The following is a 25169-nucleotide window of genomic DNA, read 5'->3' as shown; positions in this document are numbered from 1 at the left end:
AGTGAAAATCATACATTTTTTTTATTTATTTATTTATTTATTGGTTGCATTTTTCCAGCGGGGCTTTATTTTCAATACTTTCTACCTGATATTCTCCTATGTAAACTCAAATGTTCTCTTTGGTGTGCTGTAGACCCCAGGCTCTCTGTAACAGTTTAAAAACATATTTAATATTATTTTATCGGGTTTGTACATGATTTTTTCTAGTCTTGTGAGTTTTCCTTATAAACATGATTTTGGAAAGACTGAATTTTCCAGAAGTCTCCTACAGAAAATGATGCATTAGTTTTCAGTGACTGTTAAATACAATAGATAATTTCTGTTTTTCAAGTAGTATCTAAACCCCAATCAAAAAGTAAACTACATTTCAATAAATGTAAGGTTCACATATAAATGAAAGTGAATGCTGTTTTCATCTTGGTGCACGTGAATACAAAAATACTATATCACAAAATAAAAAGAACAGACACGGGACCCTTTGTGTTGTGCCCATTTAGAACTGCAGCAGCTAGTACCTAAACCGCCACAGACCTGAAATGAAGTTTTCATTTCTGAGACTCGATCAAATTTTGATTTCACAATAAGTATGTCTGTGGTTTTCCTTCACCAGAGGTATCGTTAAGCATGTTAGTTTACGAGAACGTAGTAATCTGCTGCAAATCTACTTCTAAATTTAAGCCCCATTACAGTAAATGCTCTGGCTGTTATGAAGCAGAGAAAGTGATTTTAATATGAAATCTATGAGAAAAATTTACACAAAGCGTATAACAAAAAGGACTTCTGTCTTGAAAGGTTTGGATTCTCATAGCCACACACATCTGATAGGGTTTTGTTCTAGGTGAATATGTCAGTGCCAGAGACAGACAGGTGGATCTGTAGAGATAAAACACTGAAGGTTATCTTTGATCACTCCACGATGTAATCTCATCATCACCGCCACTTCAGAGTGAAGGCTCTTGAGCCACCTCTTGCTCATTCAGCAGATGCATGATCAGTTATCCCAAAATTACACGTGGTCATGCATCAAGGATTGCTGGCTTCAGAAAACAGTAAAAAACAAACCTTGATTTTTCTTCATCTTCATGAAAATGGTTATTTGCTGGGTGCAATCAAATTGATGTTGTAGACGAGTTGTTATTTTAGTGGCAACAGAAGTGATTAGGATCCTTCCATATGTACACACATGCAAACCCACACACACACTAGGAGCTCTGGGCTCCAGGCAAAGCTAATCAGCAGCACGTACGAAAGTAATTAGTAGCTACAGCAGCACCTCACATATGAGATGAAACAGTAGAGGAAAAGATGTGCAAAATATGTGCATGGAAAAAGAAAAAGAAAAATACAGTGTTTTCTCTAAAATACCACCACTGTATATCAACAATTACAAAAAATGGCCGGTCCTTCCACAAATTCCTGTTCATTTGGCGTGTCTGAATGTTACCAGTTTAGGCTTTTTGTTAATATTTGTGTATGTAACTATAAATCCAAATATCTGCTCTGTGAATTATCACATCATGGATTCAAAAATAAGAGTCTATGCCAAAATAATTTTACCAGTCTACGCTGCAGTACTGAGTGGTTGGAAGATAGAACATGAGACTGTAAGAAACAGAATGTAATGCACCAAGCATGACAGATTATTAAAAGCTTAAGAGCTAATTTTTAAATACATTCTTCTAAAACATTTAAAACACTTTCTGCCACATCAGGGTCAAACAAGGCAAAGGAAAATAAATAATTAAGGACAAACATCATGTAGCAGATGGGTAGATGGTGTAGACAGAGGGGGACACATTTCCATGTGTATCACTGTGTTTGCTGCTAAAGCGAGAGAAGCTTAATCAGTTCATTTCACCCAGGTTTTAGGTCTGATACTCAGTATTCAGACCAGCACTTCACAGACTGAAAACCAGGTGATCAGGGGAAGGCTTTTTGTCAACCTTATGGGAAGTTTGTTTCAGATAAAGGTTTTGTTATCAGCCAAGTAAAGCAATCGACTTATTTTGAAAGTTTTATTATTCTAGCAGGGCAACTACTGTAATTTTAAAAAAAGACTTGCCTGGGGCTGCAAGCAAGTGCAGTTTAATGCTACTGTAAACACGCCTTATGAAGCTGCTATGTCAAAAATACAACAGAAGAGAAACCGCTGTATCTGGCTACAGTTTGCCCAAATGAACTCAGGAGTACATCAATATACTTGTCAATACCTTGACATTATCCTTATTTATTTATTGCTGTATTACTGTGTATTTATTTCGAACATTTATTCTGAAATTTTTCATACATTCTTTCATTCATTCATTCATTTCTAATTACGGACTATTTTCTCATCTGCAGTACCTGTCACTGCATCTAAACAGAACAAGCATCAGTAATATCAGCCATAATTCTCGGACCATGTTAGCAGACAGCACAGCTGACTCTGATGACAATGCTATCAGTACATGTCAGCTGGCTATTGAGTTGCAAAATGTTTCTCCCTATCAGTATGATTTGTTGAGCATGGGAAAATGTAATTAGCCACCATCATTGGGGATGGAGCTTTGACTGACATTGATACAGTCCACAATGATGGTTTCCTCCTTATAATTCACAGACTCACCCACCCTTCGTTTTCATTTCTTTTGCCTGTCACTTTCATGCTCATCCTTTTAGCCTTGATTCCAAAGTGTGACACAGATAGATATACTGAATTTAACCAAAGGCTAAACGTGGAAGCTTATCTGCTGACAGCTGCATAGTTGGAGCTCTGCTTGCCTCAGACAGACGCATGATTCAGGTTTATTTTGTTTGCACTTTTTGGACAGTGAAACAAATGCAGAAAGAAACATCTGGATTGTACTGCAGTATTTTCCACTCACTTTGTCATTTCACTAAAAACTGGCTAAAATCAGCGGCCATCTATTTCTGTCCTCCAGCTACATTTGCCTACACAGGCAGTACATCTCAGCTTCTGCCAGCTACAACTGCAAAATGAGGGGAATTGAATTAGAATTTAGTCAATACCAATTCATAGCTGTCTGAAAGTTAAAAAATAGCTTTTACTCACATGAAAAACTCACTGATAGGTAAATCATAAAATATTGGTGTATTACAGAGTGTATAGTAAATATAGATCACCTTCCACACAGAAAATCTATATGGTTGACGTCTGGAGTGAGACTGTGAGGTTATTTCTCCAGCTCAGTTCTCTTCCAATTAGCACCACAGCAATAACTTTACTTTGCTGCCTCATTTTTTTCATTTCTAAATGTGAAATCTATTCTTTAAATCTTTTAGGGGGGGGATTTTGTTTTCTCACAGCCTAGGGACCATATTTTTGTTTAGTTTTTCATTAAGATTTCAGGGCTCAGATTTGTGCTATGTTAAAACGTTGGCCTGCTTATATTGTTGTATTGTTTTCAACAGTTTATCTTGCATCTGATCAAAATAGGAAATTAGAGTGCTAAAAGAACATACCCCAATTAAAACTATAGGTCCAATAGATAAGCACAGCATAATTATGACATGGTTGTATTTAGGCTGTTGCATAAAAATCTAGATTGTAGCTACTACATGACTAAAATTAAATTAAAAAGGTAAAATACAGTTTAATACTGGCACATGATTGCAAAGACCTATGTCCTACCTGTCGAGTTACCTTGTTACAAGAATCCATAAAATATACATTATATATAGCAGATGATTAATGGGTTAAACATGATTTTCTAATACATGGGGCTGTTTCAAACTGTGTGATAGTCTTGCTGCTCCTAAAGATTCCGTTACCTTCCTGTAAGGTCTCAGTTTGTGATGTGATTTTCACTCTGTGGTTGCAGAAATCAGTCATTTGAATTATTGTGTTTTCCGTTCACACCCATTGGTTTGAAAGGTATTTAGATAACCGCAGGTGTGATATATGGAGTAATAAAATCCCGGTCTTATGAACAGCGTCTTCTTTACTTACATCCATCTATAATTGTAAGCAAATGCATTCTGCTAGTATTATGGTGTGAGATATTGTGTAGACATAATTATAAAGAGAGTGGCGGTTTAATGAGATATTTTAAGCTGGGTTAAGATGTCATTCATTGTGACTGACAGTGTATTGCACAGCGACATCTGTCTGCTGGGTAAAGAAATTTGACCATGTATTTAAGGCTGGTTGGTTTGAGGCCGTCAGATTGATCACAGTGGGAGCAATCTCTTTTCCCCGCAGATACTTGTTCTGTTAGGGGGCAGTATAAGCTGCTCCAGTCGCCTGTATCTTGCACACACTCCCCTAAACCACCTGCACTTGTAGCCAGCTTGCAGAAGTAAACATACCACATGCAACGCACAGACGGCCCAGTAGCTGTGTGCAGTCAGTCACTTTAAGATGTGCCCACTCCTCTGTAGCACACCTACACACACCTTATTACAGGGTGTCTCAGTGTGAGAGTAGTTATAGAGTACCATAATCCATCTTTTACAGCTGATAGTGTAGCTGAGCCAGAGGGTTTGGCTTCAAGGCAGTTCATCTACAGACAAAGCTCTGCCTTGACTGTGTTCTGTGTGTGTATGTTTGGGTATTTGTAATTGTCAATGTGTGTGTGTGTTTTTTTTTTTTTTGGGGGGGGGGGGGGTAAATGTAGGTCCTTTGGAGGCCTTTAGAGACCATTAGCATTTTCAGTGGACTCAATTTGAACTCAATCATGCTGAATGTAGCTGACAGGATTAAGGTTGTAGAGGCAGATGTCAGCAGCATTCAAAACATTGGGCACAAAAGGCAGCGGTGTCCTCTTTCTTTGCAGAAAATAATTTTCCAACAACTGCAAACAGCCCCACTTAGCAGTGGGTGGGCCAGCATGTGGAAAAATAAAAGAGCAATAGCTCAGCTACTGGCAGACAGGAAGTTAACCCAACTCGACCTCTTCGATGAGCTCTTGATATGAATGTAGATCTGTGGAAGCACCTGGAGCTGCGTGGTGTTGTGGCTCTTGCACTCTGTTATGCATCACTGAGCAGAATAATCCCCCAGACACGTAAAAACCAGAGCCAGATTTGTACTATGTAGGGCAAGACGAGCAGCGGGGAAGTGGGCATAACTAATATCATTGATGTTTGTGTAGAAAACCACAACATGAAACTGTGCATGATAGTAGTGTTTAGTAGCACCTCTGTGGTAGTGTAAACATTTGTGTGGTCCAGCGTGTGTTGCCTAGTTCAGTTCCATTGTGGCCTGTGTTGACCTCTCCTATATCCCATGTTTCCTGCCTGTATTTCTCTCTTCTGTTACTATCTTCTATATTATGTGTAACTGCAGTTAAGTAAAACCCAAATATATTTATTGAAATGTCAGATACAAAACAGAAAGAGGCAGCAATAGCTATTTTTGTGGAAATAAGGGTAAAATAGGTGAACCACCATGGGTTACTGTGAATCTTGTGTAAAGCAAAGAAAAAAATCAAAAATAAGGTGAGATGCCACTGGTGGGTGAGCTGCTTCTGAAGAGGTAGATAATGACAGTGTTTCAAGAAATGTTGATATTTTGTGTCAAGTGTTAGTCAAGTGTACAGTAAAAAAAAAGAGATCTGTTTCCCAGCTCACAGCCTCATCCTATAATCACAATATAATCACATTTTAATGGCAATGCTTCCTTTAAGACTAAATTGCTAGTCTACAGCAAACCATCCCTCTCACCCTATGATATGCAAGTGATGTCTGCATTTAATGCTGTGCTTATTTACAAACTGACATACTTGCTTAGATAAAGGTCATTTCATCTCAGATATTTGTCTACAGCATCATTATTGTTCTTAATGGTCTTAAAGAAAAGGCAGGGAAATAGAGATTAATAACACAGATATGGGGGCAGATATGTGATAAGTAAATAATGAACCCAATTACGAGCTTGTACACAGGACCAACCCTTTTTCACTTTGTTAACATTACTTCCATGGCCTTTAACTTCCCGAGTTACTTTTTAGAAAGGTGATATGTTCCTTATATATATTTGAAAGCATGTAAACCAAATCCATGTAAAATGTACCCAAGGTCTTTTTCAGCTCTGTAAAACATGCACATACCCTGCAATCGAGTTTTAAATTGCACTCTTGTCATGTTTTTTCCATACGACATGCAAGTGATCTGCATTACTCTGAGAGGATCACCCGGTAAAAGGCAAAAACCTTCTTTAATATAATGTATCCAGACAAGACTATGATGGTACATATTCACCCAGCCATTACCAGAAGGATGTGAATTATTCAGGTCACTCTTGTTCCTGCTGTGATGATGTAATTTCCTCCACCTACTACAGCTCTTGGCACCTCTGCGAAAGTTGAGCCAAACAGTCTGTTCACAAACAAAAATTAAGCTCAATCACTCACAAGTAATGAGTTATGTCAGGACTTTATTTTTCTGTTTATTGTCGGCATGCAGCACAACACAGTTGAACTTAATTACTTTTTCATTGGCACCAGTCCTAAAGGGGCATGTAAATGATATCAAAGATGATAAGCCTTTACACACCTCGTTGATAAGCTGGGGCTCTAGTGTGTTTTTCCTCTCGCTCGCCATCTTTCTTTATTACTGTTTAATAATCGCATTATGTCCTCTCAAGGTACAGTTCAAACACCCCTGCTAAATTCGTAATGTGCTGCATCACAGCAGAGGCAGCCAGCAGTCTGTGTTGTGACTGTTTGGCACTGGCAGGCGCTTGCAATAGGAGAAGTCTAATGAATAATAAAAGTCACAGAAATGTCTCTGGTGATTCAGGAAGATATTGTTGTGATGGCTCTCATAACCTCTTTGATGTCTTTAAAATAGTCCAGATGATCTTAGTCACAATACTCAGGCAGTCTTGCCTCCTGTCAGCTTAGAAGTCCCATTGTGCCAGACTAACAAATGCAGTTAAAATCATCAGTGTTGCTAATGGTTTATAATCAAACCAGGTCAAAGTCATGATTAGATAAATACACAGAACCAGAACTGTGCACACTATTGCAGTGTACATAATTGCTTTAATTTACATGACTGCAGCTAAGACATACAAATGAAAATTTAGTTTGGAAACTTGTGTCCATACCCACCACACTCAGGTTTGAGTCATTTTTAGATTTTTAGTTAGCAGCAGAACCAAACCAAAGGAAGGCCATATAGGACAGAGCCATCATAATTCAATTTGAGGTAATGCGTCCTGATGGAATGAAATTAGTTACTGTTATTTATAGGTGTCGCAACTTGCCTTCTTGTCTCTGTAGGATGTCCAGTGAACATGGAAGATTTATGTGCTATTGTACCCCTTCATTCAAAATGAATGACAGACCTAAATCAGCAAAAATGCCAGCTTTCATTTTTTTCTCCAAACTCAGCCAAAAAGGAATGCATTTCAAGTTCATAAGAGGCACCAATTAGAATTCATGTATGTTTGGTAGCAGCTGAACATATTACACATGGCCTCAGGGACAATACACTTAACAGAAACATTATGCAAATTACAACTCATCTGGAATGAGACTGTGATAGCTGTTTATCTGCGTACCTTTAACTCTGTCGCCTATTACATTGGCTTTGGCACCTCTAAACAGGCATGTTAAGCATATTAATTGATGAAGCTTAGCAGATTTTCAACAGACACCCCAGATCATCGTTGCAAATAGGCTTGATGGATGATAACGTTATCAACACACCCCCCCACTCTCCACACACCATATGCTCTATGCATGTATTTACAGATAAAAAGACAGTAGATATTGAAAAACACATCAGAAGTTGTATTTTGTTCCAAACAACAAGGAGAATGCCTTTTTCTTTGTTTTCTTTTAAGCAAGTTCTCAAATAATTTATTTTTTCAGTAACCTTCTAAATTATGAATCACTAGTAGTGAGAAGACAAAATAACAAGATTTATAAGGTTACATTAGGGGGGTTAATAGTAGACAATGCGGATGTCTGGTATTATACTGGAGTAGAAGTGTAAATCATATGAATATTTAACCTATACGGACTGCTGGTAAAATTCATCCTTATTCTTCAAGAGCGTAGCTTAGAGTATTACTCTCTTCAGAAGCAGAATAGAATTTCCCAGTCTGCCTGGATTTTTTTGTGCACTTGCACAGACGCGCATGCATACACACACCCAGAAAGAGAAAGCAAAAAGAAATCTCTGAAGATGAAGAGGAATACATCCCCTTCAGCATAACCCCCCTACTCCTCACTGTGTCCGTCCCCCCCTCCTCACCCTTTTCTTCCCCTCTGTTATCTCTAGTCCTTTGAAACAGCACCTGTTACAGACTCGCGGCTTGGGAGCGCCGTCATGATGTAGTGTTCACTCCTGCGTGATACAGTGCCAGCTCCCAGTTTCACATTCAGCTCTGCTGATGTGCAAGGCAAACAAGCTGGGACGTCTTCATCCTCCAAGAGCTTAATGACTTCTTGGAGTATTGTAGATATAGCACACCAGACCAGAACACCATGTGCTGTGTTACTCTTTGTGTCATGTGCATAATGAAATATTTTATTTTGCTAGTAAGGTCAGATGGTCTGTGATAGTGAGCTTGTGTAAGTGTACCTTTATCTTGATAAATGAAACGGCGGCAGGTTTGTTTACTGTCTCCGCTGATGAAAATGTAATGATCCCTGCAGCAAAATGGTGACATTGCAGGAGCAATTATACCAGGGTACAGCTCAAGAAAATGCATGTAGTGTAAACACTATTTATGAGATTCTAAATGTAATCAGGATAGGAGCCAAAAAAAATTGTGAAAACTTATAAAAGAAATAAAGGCGGGATCACCTTACTTAACTTTATTCATCATGTATTTGCTACAGCAGTGAAGTGGCTCATTAGTCAGAACCCTAATGAAGCTCTAATTAACTGTTGTTGTGTCTGCATGCACAGTGTCTAAGACTACAGTTGTTTGACGGACAGATTTTAATCACGGTACTACAGTGCTCTGTGTCATACATCATACTTTTAAGGTCTTTAGCAAATGAAATGGCTTTATTAATGTCATTAAAGTAATTATGTGTACTTAAATTTATGATGCCAATTATTTAGATGCTGTGGCCACATCATGTGTGTAATCTGTTATTTTCATTTCTCAATGACACCCTCTTTTTGGCCTCTTCTCACTTTACCATTAAACTTTTAAACAAAGACACATCCTGGCAGCTGCATATCACTCTTGTATGTAAACAGCTCACACGCAGTAATAGACATCCATCAAATTTGCTAAAGGCATAAATCATGTCCACTGTGTCTTCACTCCTGCACCGCTGCAAAGGACAGATAGGAATATGTATGGCTTATGCAATAAAGGAAGAAGTGTGTCTTTATTAGAGGCATTTTGGCCTTGTATTGTATGTGTATGTGTTTGTTTGTTTGTTTTTTTTTAAACAGTGCAATCTGGGCAGATTGCAGCCAACTCATAGTCTATTCATCCCTCGTAAGCCATCAATAACAATGAGAGAAGTGTCAGCCACTGATTAGGCTTTGATATTGAGAGTGAAGCAGGGATGACTGTGTGCATATGTATGCATTTTGTGTTTGTGTGTGTGATGGGAATGATTTGTTTTTGTGCAAATTTCTTATTATAAAAGAAATTAGATCATTGGAGGTCTACTTTTTTTCTGCCCCGTAAAAAATGGATTTTAGTCACTCATCCCAACCTTCCTAATGGTAAAAATTGCTGCAGTGGAAAGTAAACGCGGCTTAAATCAACGACGTGCCTCCAGCCTCCTCCCATGCTGTATTTAGACTTTTAATAAAATAGGTGTGTATTATGGAATTCAGCAGGTGCTATATCTCAAAAATGGGCAAATTAAAATACCACACTCTTCACCAACCTCACACAGTGAATGGAATTTCAATTATTTATTTAAATATTTAGCAATTAACATAATGACATATTTCATCTCTGCTGTCTATTCATATGCAAATCTTGATTTCTTTATGCATGACTTGTAGGTCACGTTATGGAAATTAGGGGTAACGCCCACATCAGTGATACTTAACAGCATCAAATGCAGCAGTTGGTGTACCATATGAAATGTGGCAGACAGTCAAAAGACCTGGTGCAGAGTAATAAATGTGTCTATTCAGTGTGGCAAGAACCCCTACTGCCAAATAATGATTGCCTTTGATAGTGAGACTAAAGAAAGTCTATTCCAAGAAGTCACGTAATTAGGGAAAAACACATTCCAGGATTATCTGTGTTTCACAGTATTTCTAGATGCATTCTGTTAACTTTCCAATCGTCATGCAAAAGGTAGATCCAGGTTTTAGCACCATGAAGTGGCTCTTCCTCATAGGTTTACAAGTATTTCTGAGTCTTTTGTTTATGCTCACATAAAAGTTGTTTTATTTTGTGATTAGCATATGGTGACAGTAAAACCCTGCAGTTCAGGGTTAGCCCGCTTTACTCCTATGTATTACTGGAAAGCTCTTCATATTCAGATTGAGGCTGTGACTCTGCTTAACCCTCTGGGATGTTAGACGTTCAAATCAAAGACAGAATCTTCAACTTTTAAACTTCACGTTGAAGTACAAAACCATTTGCCTTCAATCACAAAAACTGATTTCAGCTAACTAGCTCTGTATGAATGCACTATTGAAAAACCAACTGCTTGTACATAAATTTCAAATAAAAAGAGGCTCTGAAGCTATATGTTGTATGTATGGTACATTGTGTTTTAATAAAATTTGTCAAATTCTTAGCCCTGTGGAAAGCGTGAGAATTTCACATAAGCACATGCAACATGTGCATTCGCTTCCTCTTATAATGTTTTTCTTATACAGCAAAAAAACAAAAACAAAGCAGATATGCAATTGATTTTTGTCAGTTCTCATTACCTCTTTATTACAAGCTTCTGGTACAACACTGATGTGATAAGTTAAATTACTCAGTTAACTGTCTCACCACAAGGTCCATTGAGTATCTGTTTAGGAGCTTTCAATCACATGATCTTCATCAGCAGGTGGAGTTTGCCTAGTTGTCAAAGATGGTAGTTGTGTTATAAGCCAGGCAATAAATCCTCAAAGGAATCTTTTGTCATTTTGAAGAATACAGCTATTTACTTTTTTGCCAATAGTTAGATGAGAGAATAGGATCCCTCTCATGCATATACAGTAAAATATGAAGCTACAGGCAGCTTTGGCTCTGTCCAAAGGTAATAAAATCTGCCTAAGAGCGCCTTTGAAGTTCACTAATTAGCTAATATGCTATGCAACCAAACTGCCCATGTCATTGCAATTTCTTGTCAACAGGTTGTTATAAAAGTGAGAAGTAATCACCTTTTAAATTCTGTATTTCACAAGTTATCGTGTTAAAATTATAAATGACTACCAGATACTCTGAGTTCAAACATAGCTTACATGCATGAGGTGATCTAGTCAGTAAGCAGTTCTCACTTCCAGTAATCTGTGCCATTTCCCCTCTGCCTCATCAGTTGCAGCTCATATGGAGGTGTTTTATAGGAATACGTGGAAGCTAATATGCATAGGAGTCAAAAGGTAAATCAAAGTTTTGTCGACATGCTGACATTTCCATCCCTTCTCTCCTCCTTTTCTCTATTTTCCCTCCCCTTGCACTCAAACTATCTTCTTTTTTTTTTAATGCTAATTAACAGGCAGGATTAGTAAGGAGGCAGCACTCTCCACCCCTTCATCATCCTCCAGACTCAGAGGTGTGTTTTTCTGTGACTGGAACATGTGTTATAAGCAGCTGGGTAGTCACGGACAGCTCTGAGGTAGTGGGGGAAAACATGCTATGAGTCTATAGCTGCTGCTGTTGCTGCTCATGCACACCATGGCTGCAGGATATGAACACACACGTGAGATTAAGCTCTCATATGTACACCAATCCACAAACACACACACACACACACACACACACACACACAGGCAGACATCTGGGTTCACTTTGAGATATTTTCCCCCTTTTGAAGCACAGCAACACATACATACATAAATACAAGCTCATGTTTTCCCATTTCCCCGCACTGGAGATACACACCCAAACACATACTCAAAGCACGTCATTATCTCACATTGTTTGTCATCCATTCAGGCATTCGACGCCATGTTCACACAAACACATTTACAAAGCATTGTTTGCATCTCATTGAGAGATAGCTGAGCTTGTTTCACAGTACTACAGAGATGCTAAGAGGAGAGAGATGGAGACATAGACAAACAGAAAGCAGGTCCAGACATAAACAGATAGCCAGACAGGCATTCTGCCTTGAGGTTTGTGATTCAGAATACTAACAAGGTGTCTAAACTCACACCCACAGATAGGAGGTAGTAGTAGGGTAGAGCCTAGTGATGGGCGGGGAGGGATGATTTACCCTTGAAATTTGACTGGCCACCTGGGGCGCCTCCCTGGATTTTGCATTGCACCATTGGCGGTTTCACTGACATTGACATGCTGATGAAAAGGGGACTGTGCAGGTGTGTTGTTTTTAATCAAGAATTCCATTTTGAATTGAGGACATTCAAAGTTTATATCTGGCAATCTGTGATATGTATTGCATTGCACAGATAATGAATGTTCTGCACTAGTAAGTCCAAAATGATTTCTGTAATACAGATTTATATCTGTTAAATATTTTTGGTCCAAAAAATTATTTTTCTTTCTTTCTTTCTTGTTTTTGTCAGAACTCAGCCATTTTGTCAGTTGAAGAGAATCGTAACACTCCATCATCTTGTGTATCTTTGTCTCTGGGCATGAAAAGGAGAGTTTAAAAAAAAGAGTTTGGGGAATATCAGGATGACTGAGCCTGAGCAAAGGACTAAAGAGGTTTTGTGTGTTTTGGTTATTAAATTTGAAATGAAGACACAAAGACTTGAAGGTTTAAGGTTTACAGGATTTAATTCAAGGGTATTTTTCAGTCTCACTAGCATCAGTTGAAAAATAATTATTACCACTGCTTAAAATTGCAGTTAGAGGGATTTTTACTGCCACATAACACAAAGTGGCCATTTCAACAATCACGCCCTGCAGCTTGATAGGGGTGCCGATGACTAAAAAAGGTAGTGAGGTTTCAAAAGCTTTTCAAAGTCACTTTCCAGCACTCTCATCACATGTCTCTTTTTTTTTTAACATCCTTCAGTTGTAGCCTCTATATATAATCAGTATTTTATAATAACAATCGATCAAATGGCTGTGTGTAAATGTGAAAAAGATTGGTTGTAGTGAAAAACCTGTAGGGAATTATTACCTGACTGCAGTTCCCCTCCAGTTCTCTTTAAAGAAATTTTCAGCTCATTGTTTTGGTTTTCTGGCCAGTAACTTTACTGTTCTGGTTCACTTCCCCCACTCTCATTGTCAGTGGTTTTCAGCTGCAGCAGACAGCTGCTTTAACAAAAAAATAAACGCCCACTAGTAACATTTCAGTACAAAAACAACCTATAAAGTTTGCGAGTAACTGGTGAGCATAGTGGAGTATTTTGCAGCTTAAGGGCCGGATATTTTTGATTTTTGAAACTTGTGCTAAAAGCTGTTTTGTGTAACTGAAATCTGAAAGACACTGTTTGTTTGCTTCCTCTGAAGCACAGACACAAACTGAAAAAGAAAACAATGATGCAGCAGCATTAGCAGTGGCATCAGCTCTTAGTCGGCATGAAATTAGACAGCCATGAATCCTATTTTTTCCATTAATTGTACAGTTCCATACTGCATTATAGAGTAAACAGGAGAGATAACAAACTGCACATATTGAGCAGGGACACACTGGGCAAATGGAGCTGAAACTGCAGCTTGAGATGTAAAAACAAAGATGACTATCTATCACACTTTTGACTGTGATCCCAGCTGTAACCAAAAACTTGTGATCTCCACTGTTGCTCAGTTTGTTTTACATAGCTCACTTCTTGTTGGCTTTGTTTTGTTTTTTTTTCTTCTTCAGACTAATTAAAACTGTAAGTGAACCCAGTTCTATTTGTCATCTGTCCAATACATCATACTGAATGTGAGACCTGTGGATCTGGTGGAAATGTGGCAGACAGATACTAATGGACACTGTCTCAATGTAAATCCCCCCAGTTCCCCAACAATACATCACTGACTGATGGAATAGAGAAAACACAGACAGTTGTGACACGTTGCTCACTCATGTATAAGTTTATGTTGAAACAGACCCATCAAAGCAAATCCTTCAATTGTCTCCACTAAGCCGCGAAAGAGCAGAAGGATGGATCAGCCCACTGAATGTGCTCACAGTATGGCCACTGTTGACAATATAAATAAAAAATGCTTAAGTCCTCTTTGAACAACAAAAAAAAATGTTGAGGATTGTGCCAAACTAAGAATGAGTCCTGAGGAACAGCTTCAAACTATAAATGTTGACCTGGGTTTTTGTGTGAAATGTTTGTGCCTTATTTACTGTTTCATTCATTCAATAATTATTAACGAAATTTGGACATGTTTCATTAGCAGACATACAGAATTCTCATATATTAAAGAACATTTCGAAAATGTAAGTCTGGACTGTCATAATTTCAGTGGATATATTAATGACAACTGCTGGGGGATCTGCAGGCATCAAGAGTGATGGGGTATTTATTTGATGATGATGGCAAATATCTGGACTCTGCCAGGACTTTGTTTATGTGAGTGTTTCCAACTATGGCAGCTTCCCTTCCACTGTAGATCTTGCATCGCCCGCATCACGCCAAGTACTCTCCATCCCAGTACCCCATTTCCTCCACTGGGACCTGGCATTCCTGTCAGTCATTTGCTATCAGTGAAGCTGCAGGCACTGCTTAGGCCTGCCCAACTATCTTCCCTCTCCTCTCTTTCTTCCCACCCCACCCCTCTCAACAGTTTCCGTGTATCTCCCTCTACCACCTGAGTCCTCAGTGAGCACTCTACTTCTTACTGTCCATTTTCCATCTAGGTTGCCTATTCTCAACTTTTCTTATCTAAAAGTCAGTGTAGCTGATAGTTTGTGCTGTAATTTGGCACTTTTTGCTTGGTTTGTCTTAGTTCTAATCTCAAATCTTCCTTCCTGCCTCCCTTTTCTCTCTCTCTCTCTCATAGGTGTAAGGAGGGCTACCACGGACTACGCTGTGACCAGTTTGTACCCAAGACAGATGCTATCTTGTCAGACCCAAGTATGCTCTCTTTTCTATTTTTTTTTTTTTTTATCCTGCAGTGTTGGTGTATTGATCTGCGACATGAAATCAAATTCATAAACAAGTAACAAGCACATGTTACATGCCCCAGAGCAAATCTCTGAGTGTGTCAGTCAAGATAAATATAAATCAAGTGAGATCAGTCTTAAATTTACTCTCTCTTCAGGTATCGGGGGTCTTCATGTACCACTCAGCAAATGTTAAAATACACATTAAGGATTCATTCAGGATTTAATTCAAAATAACACATATAACACACATTCACTTGCTGCATTATCTCCTTTAGGATTCATTTTTCCATTTTTTTCTAACAGGCTATTAAAGTAGCGCCACAGTGTGGAGATTCCCATTGGAATCTGAATGTGAGCAATTGTTAAAGCAATGAAAAACATTATTCAGTTACACAGTTAACACAGTCAAAATATGGTTATGACAGTGTTTCTTGTCCTACATACACTAAGAGCTACAAGGCAGATCTTAGAATTAAACCCTGTGCATAAAACCTCCTGTATCTTTTATTATGTCTTTAATCTTACTTTGCTTTAGTCTAGCTAAAAGGAAGGAAAGGCATCAGTTTCCTGTTGTTCATGAAAAACAATTCCCCTGAAGTCTTTGAATCCCCATGACAGCTGTGTAGTGTAGTTAAAAAATAAAGCAGAAGTCAGAGGTACAAGGAAGAGAAATTGGAGGCCTCAAGCCTTTCCCATGAAAGTGCAGTTTTATGAATTCATGCTGTTTTTATGGAGTAACTTGGCAAGAGTCGGAGAGAAAACTTAACTTCTGTTGCCTTCTGTTTGATGTCACCAGTTCCGCTGACAGTTCATTAATGGGGTCACAAGCCAGTGTCGCAAAGCATGTTTCATGTTTCCTCATGGCATCCCCTCTTCACAGTAGGATTTATTTTATCTTCTGGAGACAGAGGTCAATTTTCTGGTGTGTGCACATTGGCAGATTTTTTATGTTGGTCTTTGAGATAGATTCAATCTTATTGTTTGGCTAAAAATGGACTCTCAAAGAAGATTACAGCACATTTAGAGTACTTTCTTTTATTTAATATATATGACAATAAGCCCCAGAAGGCAGAATACAAAGGGGTGGGGTGTATGCTTTTATATGTGTTATGTTACATACTTACATACTTTTAATATTCTGCAATAAATGTACTATATGCATTTCTTATAATGGATTTACAACAACACCAGAAAAAAAAAATTATAAGTCAAGAATTACTATAAATTTCAATTTTCAAAAACATAAAATAATTTCAAAAGTGGTTCAGGGCATGTATGCTTAATAGAAAGGTAACACTATTAAAAAGTGTGATCAGCATGTGGGAAATCCAGCACTTTAGAGCAGCCATCTGACACAATAGCATTAACTTCAAAACTGCAAATCTGTATTTGCATTGTGGCTGCTCTTGGTGTAAAATTGTAATAATATCTTGTAGCCTGAGTAGTTTAAGGCAGCGATTATCAGCTTTTTCGTCTTGTGATCCCTTAAAACCAAATTATATCTATTAGCGGGTCTTTGTCACAGGTTATATACTGTATGTTTAAGAAAAAAATAGGCTTGATTATTCTTGCTTGTCTCTAGCTAAAAGAAACTGATGCATTTGGAGTCCAAAATGGTTGAGAGGAATAAGCGAAATAAAAAGCATAAGGAAAATACATGGAGTATCACTTTATGTGTCCATGTTATTGTTAAATGTACACCTATAAACAGTATCCCAGTAGTATTTTGAGGGAGAGAACATGCTGTAGCTGGAAAACTTCTTTAGGTGCTACAGGAAGAGAGTGAATGAGTGCTGCTATGTTGCATATACTGCATGCAAGACACTTTCCATCACGGATGTTTCATTAAATTAGACTCCAGACACACAGGGTTTGTGTGTCTGGAGTCGGCCTCTACAGTAAACTCTTGTGGCCTAAATCATCCCCAACCACACCTGCTGCCTGCGCTGTATATTCTACGTATGCATAAACTACACACAGCCTGCATATCAATATGATAAAGTGCAGCCTTTCCAGGGCTGTCTGAATATAAAAACATAATCTTTTATTGTGGTTATATAAACTTTTGCTTTCATCTAACAATCTAAAAGAAGGATTTGGGTGATTTAAGGCCATACACCAATTTTGTGTACATGCTTTCACTTTTGTTGTGTTAAAAGCGCATTGTGTTTTGTTTGTGTGTGTGTGTGTGTGTGTGTGTGTGTGTGTGTGTGTGTGTGTGTGTGTGTGTGTGTGTGTGTGTGCACTTTTTATCCCTTTTTTGTTTTGCTTTTTACAGTGCAACTATCTTATAACCATGTGATCCTAGACCACTTTAAAAATATGGTTACCTCTGATTTTGTTACTTCAGAATATATTATGGTTACGCATGATAAATCTTATTTAAATTAATTGCATAGGCATATTTATAGATATTTATAGGAATAAGTGAGCACATATTGTGGATGATGCATGAATGCATGAATGAGTAAATTACATATGAAGGTACAATACACATCAAATACCTATAAAAGGACTATAAACCCCTTTTATGCTTTGTCAACAAATGTTTACAAATTCTTCAGTAGTCATTTTGTGCCATGAACTCATCCCCACTCTCTTCTCTCAGGACAAGCAAGCAGTCGCTGCAGAGTGTGTGTACAAATTGACAGCTGTAACACCAAACTGTATATAAATAATCTTGTACATGCACCTGTTGACCACAAAAAACTGTGTTCTGGCCACAATCGTCAAACACTGGAAGATTTAAGAGAGGAATGAAGCCTATTTTGATCTCTGTTGATACAGAGTAATCTAAAATTTACCCAGATTACCAAGGGTTTTGAGGATTATCCTGCTTTCAAAAGCCAAATCATGTAATAACATACACACATACGTGCGTGCACTAAGAACAACTACAAGAGGGATGAGCTCCAGAGAAATTCAATTCATTGTATGTTGATGTGTCCGTGTGTGTGTGTGTGTGTGTGTGTGTGCGCGCGTGTGTGTGTGTGTGTGTGTGTGTGTGTGTGTGTGTGTGTGTTCATGTTTGCGTGCAGAGTTTACTTCTACGTCTTTATTCACTGATGTGACACCATTACTGTAGACACCAGTCACACCTTGGGGTGAGAAAACTTTCATTGCCACACACGTTTTTCTCATTTTTCTCTATTTATTTTTATTCTTCTTTGAAATCATTCTGTGCACCTTACAGTCACACACCATCCTTCATCTCTCGTCTTTTGTCTTGGTATTGACTGACCACAAAGCAGCCACTCAAATGAGCAGTTTGGATTGGCTTTCACAAAGTGCACCTTTGTGATACACATGCACACACACACTTACAGCAAGAGAAGACAGGACTGTGATGCACATTACAAAAGCTCCCTGCCAGGTATAGCTACAGTGAGCCTGGTTTTGAAAATAAGGTGCAGAGAGCTGGGGCCCTACATATTGGTGCACAGTGGGAAATTGGTGGGGTCTTTAATTGGCGGCATAGGAGTGTAGGAGGGCTGCAATTTAGAATATAACTGTAAAAGAGTTTAGGCCATGCCAGTAATGATCAGTTGGGCCAGTTGCACCTTTGAGAGTATAGAGGTGATAACTGGTGAAAAAGTGAAGAGAGGGAGAGAGAAATGACCCAGCTTTTGATTTTACCCAGTTTATAAGATAAGAGAAGAGAAGAGAAGAGAAGAGAAGAGAAGAGAAGAGAAGAGAAGAGAAGAGAAGAGAAGAAAGCCTTTATTTGTCCCAAAATGGGGAAATTGCATTGTTGCAACAGCAAAGTACAAGTACACAGCAGAGTGCCAGAAGTAGCAAAGATGTGAGATAAATAAGAAACTAAAAATATTAAAAGTGGAATAAAACTATAAAGCTACAAAAATTCTAAATGTGTACAATATGTGCCTATGGGTATGTACAGTATATGGACATTGATGGATAGATAAATAAATACCAGGTAAAATGACTACAGTATATTGTACTGATGTGATTTACCTTAAACTACACTATTGCACATGGTTACAGCAGATGGATGACAAATGTACAGTGTTAATAGTGATCATTGTAGGGTCTGACAGCAGCAGGAAGGAAAGACCTGCGGAATCTCTCCTTCACACAGCAAGGGTGAATCAGTCTGTCACTGAAGCTGCTCTCCAGGGCAAACAGGGCATTCTGCAGGGGGTGAGACTCATGGTCCAGCATAGATGTTAGTTTAGCCAGGACCCTTCTGTCCCCCACCTCCCTCACTGAGTCCAGAGGACAGCCCAGGACAGAGCTGGACTTCTTGATGACCTTGTCCAGCTTCTTCCTTTCCCTCTTCGTGATGCTGCTGCTCCAGCAGACCACACTGTACAGGATGGCTGATGCCACCACAGAGTCATAGAAGGTCCTCAGGAGGGCCCCCCTTCACCCCAAAAGACGAGGGGAGAGTAGACCGATGTCTGCAGAGGTCCACTACCATCTCCTTGGTCTTCCCCGCGTTGATGAGGAGGTGGTTCCGCAGAAGAAGTCCTGCATCAGTCCTCTGCGCTCCGTGTCATCATCGTCAATGATGAGCCCGACAATCACAGAGTCGTTGGAGAACTTCTGCTGAACACAGCCGTCTGTGTTGTGTCTGAAGTCTGCAGTGTAGAGGGTGAAGAGGAAGGGGGCCAGGACAGTCCCTTTGGGTACCCCCACACTGCAGGTCAGGATGTACAAAGTAGAAGACGGCAAGCCTCAAATTTGGACTATTTATGTACAGTAGATATTAGGCCTGAAGTAAGTAGCTACTTCACGATGTTGGCTTCAATAACACACACAAACACACAGTTCCCTGCTTACCCAAGTTAGGAAGGGGATTAAGGATTTGATTCACTCCTGCCATAGTCTCTCCCACCTGCCAGATTCCTGCCTCTTAATCGCGCCAAAAGCATCTGACATGTTGCACAGGTATTCTCCAAGCTTGCTCAAGGCTCCCACAAGATGCCGTAAATGATTCCCCAGGGTGTTTTGAGTTGCCAGCACGAAGGATTGGGAGCTTGCACATATTATGATTGGTGAATGTCTCCAGACAAGGCAATGCCAGAGGAAGGGATGTGTATCAGTGTTGTAATGACATCATCTGCACAGGCTGTGACAGTCAGGGTGATTTAGAGTGGAGTGTTGGCTGTTGCCATGGGCAATCACAGGGAAAGGCTTGAATGGATAATACAGATCAGGCAACATCAGTAAGATGCTGCATTCATTGCCTTGGCCCTGCCAAGTGTTTGTGCCAGTGACAGTAAGCGCCTAGTAGTAAAAGTTTCAAACATATCTTAATCATGCCCTTATATCTCAAAAGTCATAGTTACATAGTTACATAGTTACTAAAAAGCATAATGTTCACGCCAGACCTGATTGGTTAGTTAGTTTGTGAGTTGCTATGAGACTGATTGGAGCATATAATAAATCCTGACATTTAAGTAATCCTCAAGGCTAAGGAGATAAATGATGATTTTACATTGAATTCAATAAAAAAAAAAAAAAAAAACATCATGACACTTCCAGTTTCACTATAATTTGTTAATTGACAGATTAATTTGGGGATTTCAGAGTTGCTTATCAGGCTTTTTTTTTTAATCATTTCTCCCTTGTTATCACAGTTTCTTATTATCTTTCAGGTAGTCTTAGAGGAAATGACCAATTTTGCTCAGTATTCTATAAGTTACTTACCTTTGCAGGACTAAATGCTTTCTGAAACCTTCTCTAAATACCATAAGTAGATGCCATAAGTAGGCTAACAGATTTCACATTAAAAAAACACAATTCCTCAAATCACACAGCTAAATAGAGTGAGATAATCCTGTGCAATTATCATCATCCATTTCTCCAAATTGTCTTTTGTCTTTCTGTGGCTCACTCCCGTTATCTGGGGAGTTATTATTTTTCCTCAAACTTATAAAGCCACAGAACTGACAGATTTCCCCATCGTGCAATCAAAATGGATCTGGGAACAAAGGTTTTGTTTTTTTTTTTGTCTGTGTTAACTACTTTTTTAAGAGTGCCCACCACATAATCTGTCAGGGGCTTGGCAAGTTGCATTCTATTTAAAACTCAGACCACCTCTGTCAGAAAAGCAATTACTAGTGAGGGTTTCATTTTAATTTAAATGAGATTACATTACAGTGACATGAAAAGGGGGCACTTTCAGGATGGAAAGAACATGAGTGTTTCTTTTTATCTGTTTCCTCAGCACTGGGATTGGGGGGAAAGGCTTAACAGCCTGAAGAGAGACTGTGTGTGTGAGAGAGAGAGACAAAGAAATACAGACAAGTGTGTAACATACTGTATGCCTTTGGGTACGCAGGCATGTGAACTTGTGTGTTAGCATGGTGCATTTTAAAGTGAACAGCTCGTGAATATTGATAAGCTATGCTTCACAATTACTGCAATGCCTCAGGCTCAAATCAATATAAAGGGCTTGTGCAGAGCAAAGTCAGTGACATAAAGCTATATGATATATCATTCCCAGCCTTTATTTTCATGATCCTTTCTTTAATCCTTTCAACCCCCATATCTTTGTTGTTGTCTTTCTTCATGTAAAGCCACTGCAGACTGTGTGGATTCAGAGTGTATGGAAAAGCATACCAAGCATCTGGGGCTGGCTGGCTGGCTCATTACCTACTGCACGACGGAGAGCCATGTCAGAAAAAGCAGTCAAAACCAACTTTATGGTCTAGTTGCAGCATGTGTCTCTCCCTAAGGTGAATTCTGAGTAAGATAGAGGTGCATCATGTCGTAACTATTTTATTCTCCTCTTCCTCTCTCTCCCCCTCCCCTTCTCTCCTCCCTGCGTCTGTTTACCCATTCTCTCCCTGTGCTCATGCGGCCTGGCTTTGAATGGAACAGCGGATGAACTTGGGATCGAGTTCATGGGTAAGACAACTTTTCATTGAGTGTGTGGACAGCCAAAGCTTTCATGTACCTTACGTCTGCAACATACCACATACAAAACATACAATCCAGCACAACAAGGGCACTCACCCTGGAAAATTAATGTGGGCCAGTCGCCATGGAAACACCATGCTGGTGAATTAGGTGTAGTCTGCCTGCATGAAGAACAGTACAGTTAGTGGGGAGTAATGAGGATAGAGAAATAAAGGCAGACTAGAGCAGTTCATGTGTGAATGTGCATCTACCTGCCTGCTACATTTACCTGTATCTATGGTCCTTTAGGAGCATTTTCTGAAACTGTTACAAAATACACAGCATGCTGTGAAAGATATTAGTGTTTTTAGTTACATATACACTGCAAAAATAATACATCAAAAATCCTATACAAATACAAAAAAAGTCTTCAAATAGAGAATGAGGCAATGAACATACAGTTCAAACCTCTTTGGGATCCCATTGATATTAAAGTACCTTTCCACCTTCCAGGTGGTTAACAAACCTTTAAAAAACAAATTATCTAGCCCTCTTTCTTTAATAATGACATGCTGTTCTTTGTCCAGAGGGAATATACAATCTTACCCCAAACACACACAGCCTCTACCACACTCACACTGTTTTTCATTTTCTCTTTTACCATCTTTTTCTTGCTCTATGACTGCCTTTTGTGCATACATAAAAACCAACACTGCATGCTGTGAAGTTTTCCATTAACATGGCTTCATACACTGCTGGAAATTAAACACTTGCTGTAGGAAACAGAAGGAGCTCTGGAAAAAATAAAAAGCTTGTCTCTGTACATGACCAGCTCGATGATTTTAAACCATGAACTAAAGTAGTTCAAAAATGCAACACAGGTGGGTAGATGCATTAGAGAAAATGAGGATTGATCGATTGATAGCTGGACTGACAGGAGCACAGATAGTTTTTTTGGCTCTACAGTAAGCACTCTGTGTGCTCACTTGCTTATTCATTGTGTTCCATTATGACTTCCTCTCCTTCTTCAGCAATAAGTCTTTTGATAGTTGTTATATAAGTTTAATATGTGACAGTCTGAGATAGTCAGTCAGAACACAGCAAAGCTCTGTTTGAAGTGGGATAGAGTGCTCTAAATATGATCTTGTCTTTAGATTTTCTTGCATTCTTTATCCCAACAGCTGCAGCTCTGTGTGTGTCGCTAGTTTGCTCTGATGTATTTGAGGCTGAATACCCGATTTTGTCATGGATACTTTAGCATGGTCTTCATTATAGCAATTTTATGTATAAAGCTGTTGCTATGGCATAGTTGGCCATATGGGATTGTCTTGTCCTTGTGTCAGTGTGATGTGGCTTAGCCAGTATAGCTGAGGGTATTCAGCTTGTTCCTTTTCCCAACATGCTCTTGCATCTAATTTCAAGAATGCCTCATAGGCATCGGGCATGAAAGGCCTATAATGGTTTTATGCACAGGCTGCATGTTGGTATTTCTTTGCAGCCATTCAGCAGAGCATTATAGACAGCTGTTTCATCTATCCAAGAAAGGCAGAGACTTGTCTCAGGTGGTGCTCCACATGGGCACTGATGATGTGGCAGCAGGGGAAGACATTTCTCATATTTGAAAGATGTAGCCGTCGAGAGGTCATTTCACTAATGGTAAAGACTGGAGGGTTTAGAGGGCTATGGCTATACAAGTGACACATTTCTTATAAACACAGAACAGAGGCTGCATTTCTTGTCCTTTGGCAAAGTGTAATTTAAACAGATTCATTGATATACTCATTACCCCAGAATCATGAATTTGTGGACAACTCCATCACTCAGAAAAAGTAGGTGCAGCATTTGGAATTGCCTGGTTGTCAGAAAATGTGTCAAAGTGTAAACAAATACAGTGTACTTAAGCATGTCACATACCAAACAATTATAATGTTTCTTGTCTTTAGGGAACAAAGCCGAAGGCAACTAAGCAGCCCTAAGTCATGAAGCTTGCATCTCTTTGGTTATGCAGTGCCCTTTTTATGCCACACAAAACTACATGTTTTTCAACCTTTCCTCAGTCCCAGTAGCGTCATAGAGTGCTCGTTGGCCAACTGGAAGCGTGCAGTCATGTTTTTTTGAAGAGTTTCCTCTGTGGTCTACAGCCATGGACACAGTGTTCCATGTAGCCATGCTCTGTGATTTGCATAAGGTAGCCCGATGGAAACAACAGCTCCTTTTTAAGCCTTGAGCTGTTACTCTGGGCTCCTTTTTTTTTTTTTTTTACCTTATTGAGCATTCTGCTTGTGTCAAAGTATTAAATCATCTGACTGTGGGTTGATGATTATCTAAACTGTTTGAGATTACTTTGTAAACACTTCCGGCTTAATGCAAATCTGCAATTTTCGATTACAAGTCTTCTGAGATCTTTTATTTTTAGTGACATTAGCAGGTTCTGACCCATCCAGGATGTACCCCTGCCCCTGCCTTCCACCCAAAAGAGTACTGGGATAGGCTCCAGCAGATCCCCGTGACCCTGGTTAAGGAATAAGCGGGTTTAGAAAATAGATGGCTGGATTAGCAGATGCTCAAAATGTTTGTTTTTATAAGTCACTGTAGCTCTAACCCATACCTCCAGTCTTGTTTTATTGATTGGACCAGGTTTGATATCTCCTGACTCCAATTAGCTTTTGTTGATGTCATTAGCCTAAGGGTTCACATATGTTCATCAGCCCTTCACTGTAAATCTTCATTAGAGAAGAACCAAATAATGAGTGATGTGCTATTTATTAAAAAACATTGTGTTCATAATTTCAAGATGAAGACCTTTTTATAGACAGTTTTATAGATAAGTAATTCCACCAAATTCACTCACCGTTGTCACCCAGGGCTGATATTAGTCTGGTTTACAGTTAAAGTAAACATATCACTATATGCCTGATCTACATCAAGACATTTTAGTGGACTAAATTGCTGCAGAACATTTTGATCGGCTGCATTTTTATGTATACAGTTTTACCTTCATTTATCCTCATTACAATTTATTTAATGAAATTGATTTATATCTTATATTTTAATTGACATTCGTCTAATAGATGGTGATTTATTTTTAGATGTGTAAGCAAAAGCAGCTTAGCAATAATATCCATCCTAATTTCAAATAATTATCGTCATTGCAATACAACGCCCAAACATTGATCAAATTCTCACATA

General features: G+C 38.9%; 1 protein-coding gene across 1 annotated transcript in view; it reads left to right on the top strand.

Moving 5' to 3' along the window:
- The window catches only part of nrg3b (neuregulin 3b), a 160738-nt gene that overhangs the window by 117523 nt on the left and 18046 nt on the right, over positions 1–25169 (top strand). Inside the window, exons 3-4 of the mRNA XM_026315497.1 lie at positions 15008–15081; positions 21963–21989. Coding sequence (XP_026171282.1) covers positions 15008–15081; positions 21963–21989 — 101 coding nt within the window. The remainder of the gene's footprint in view (positions 1–15007; positions 15082–21962; positions 21990–25169) is intronic.

This window comes from Mastacembelus armatus, chromosome 19, assembly GCF_900324485.2.
Source record: "Mastacembelus armatus chromosome 19, fMasArm1.2, whole genome shotgun sequence".
Classification (NCBI taxonomy): Eukaryota; Metazoa; Chordata; class Actinopteri; order Synbranchiformes; family Mastacembelidae; genus Mastacembelus; species Mastacembelus armatus.
Note: the sequence above shows the minus strand (reverse complement) of the source record. Positions and strands in the feature narration are given on the sequence as shown.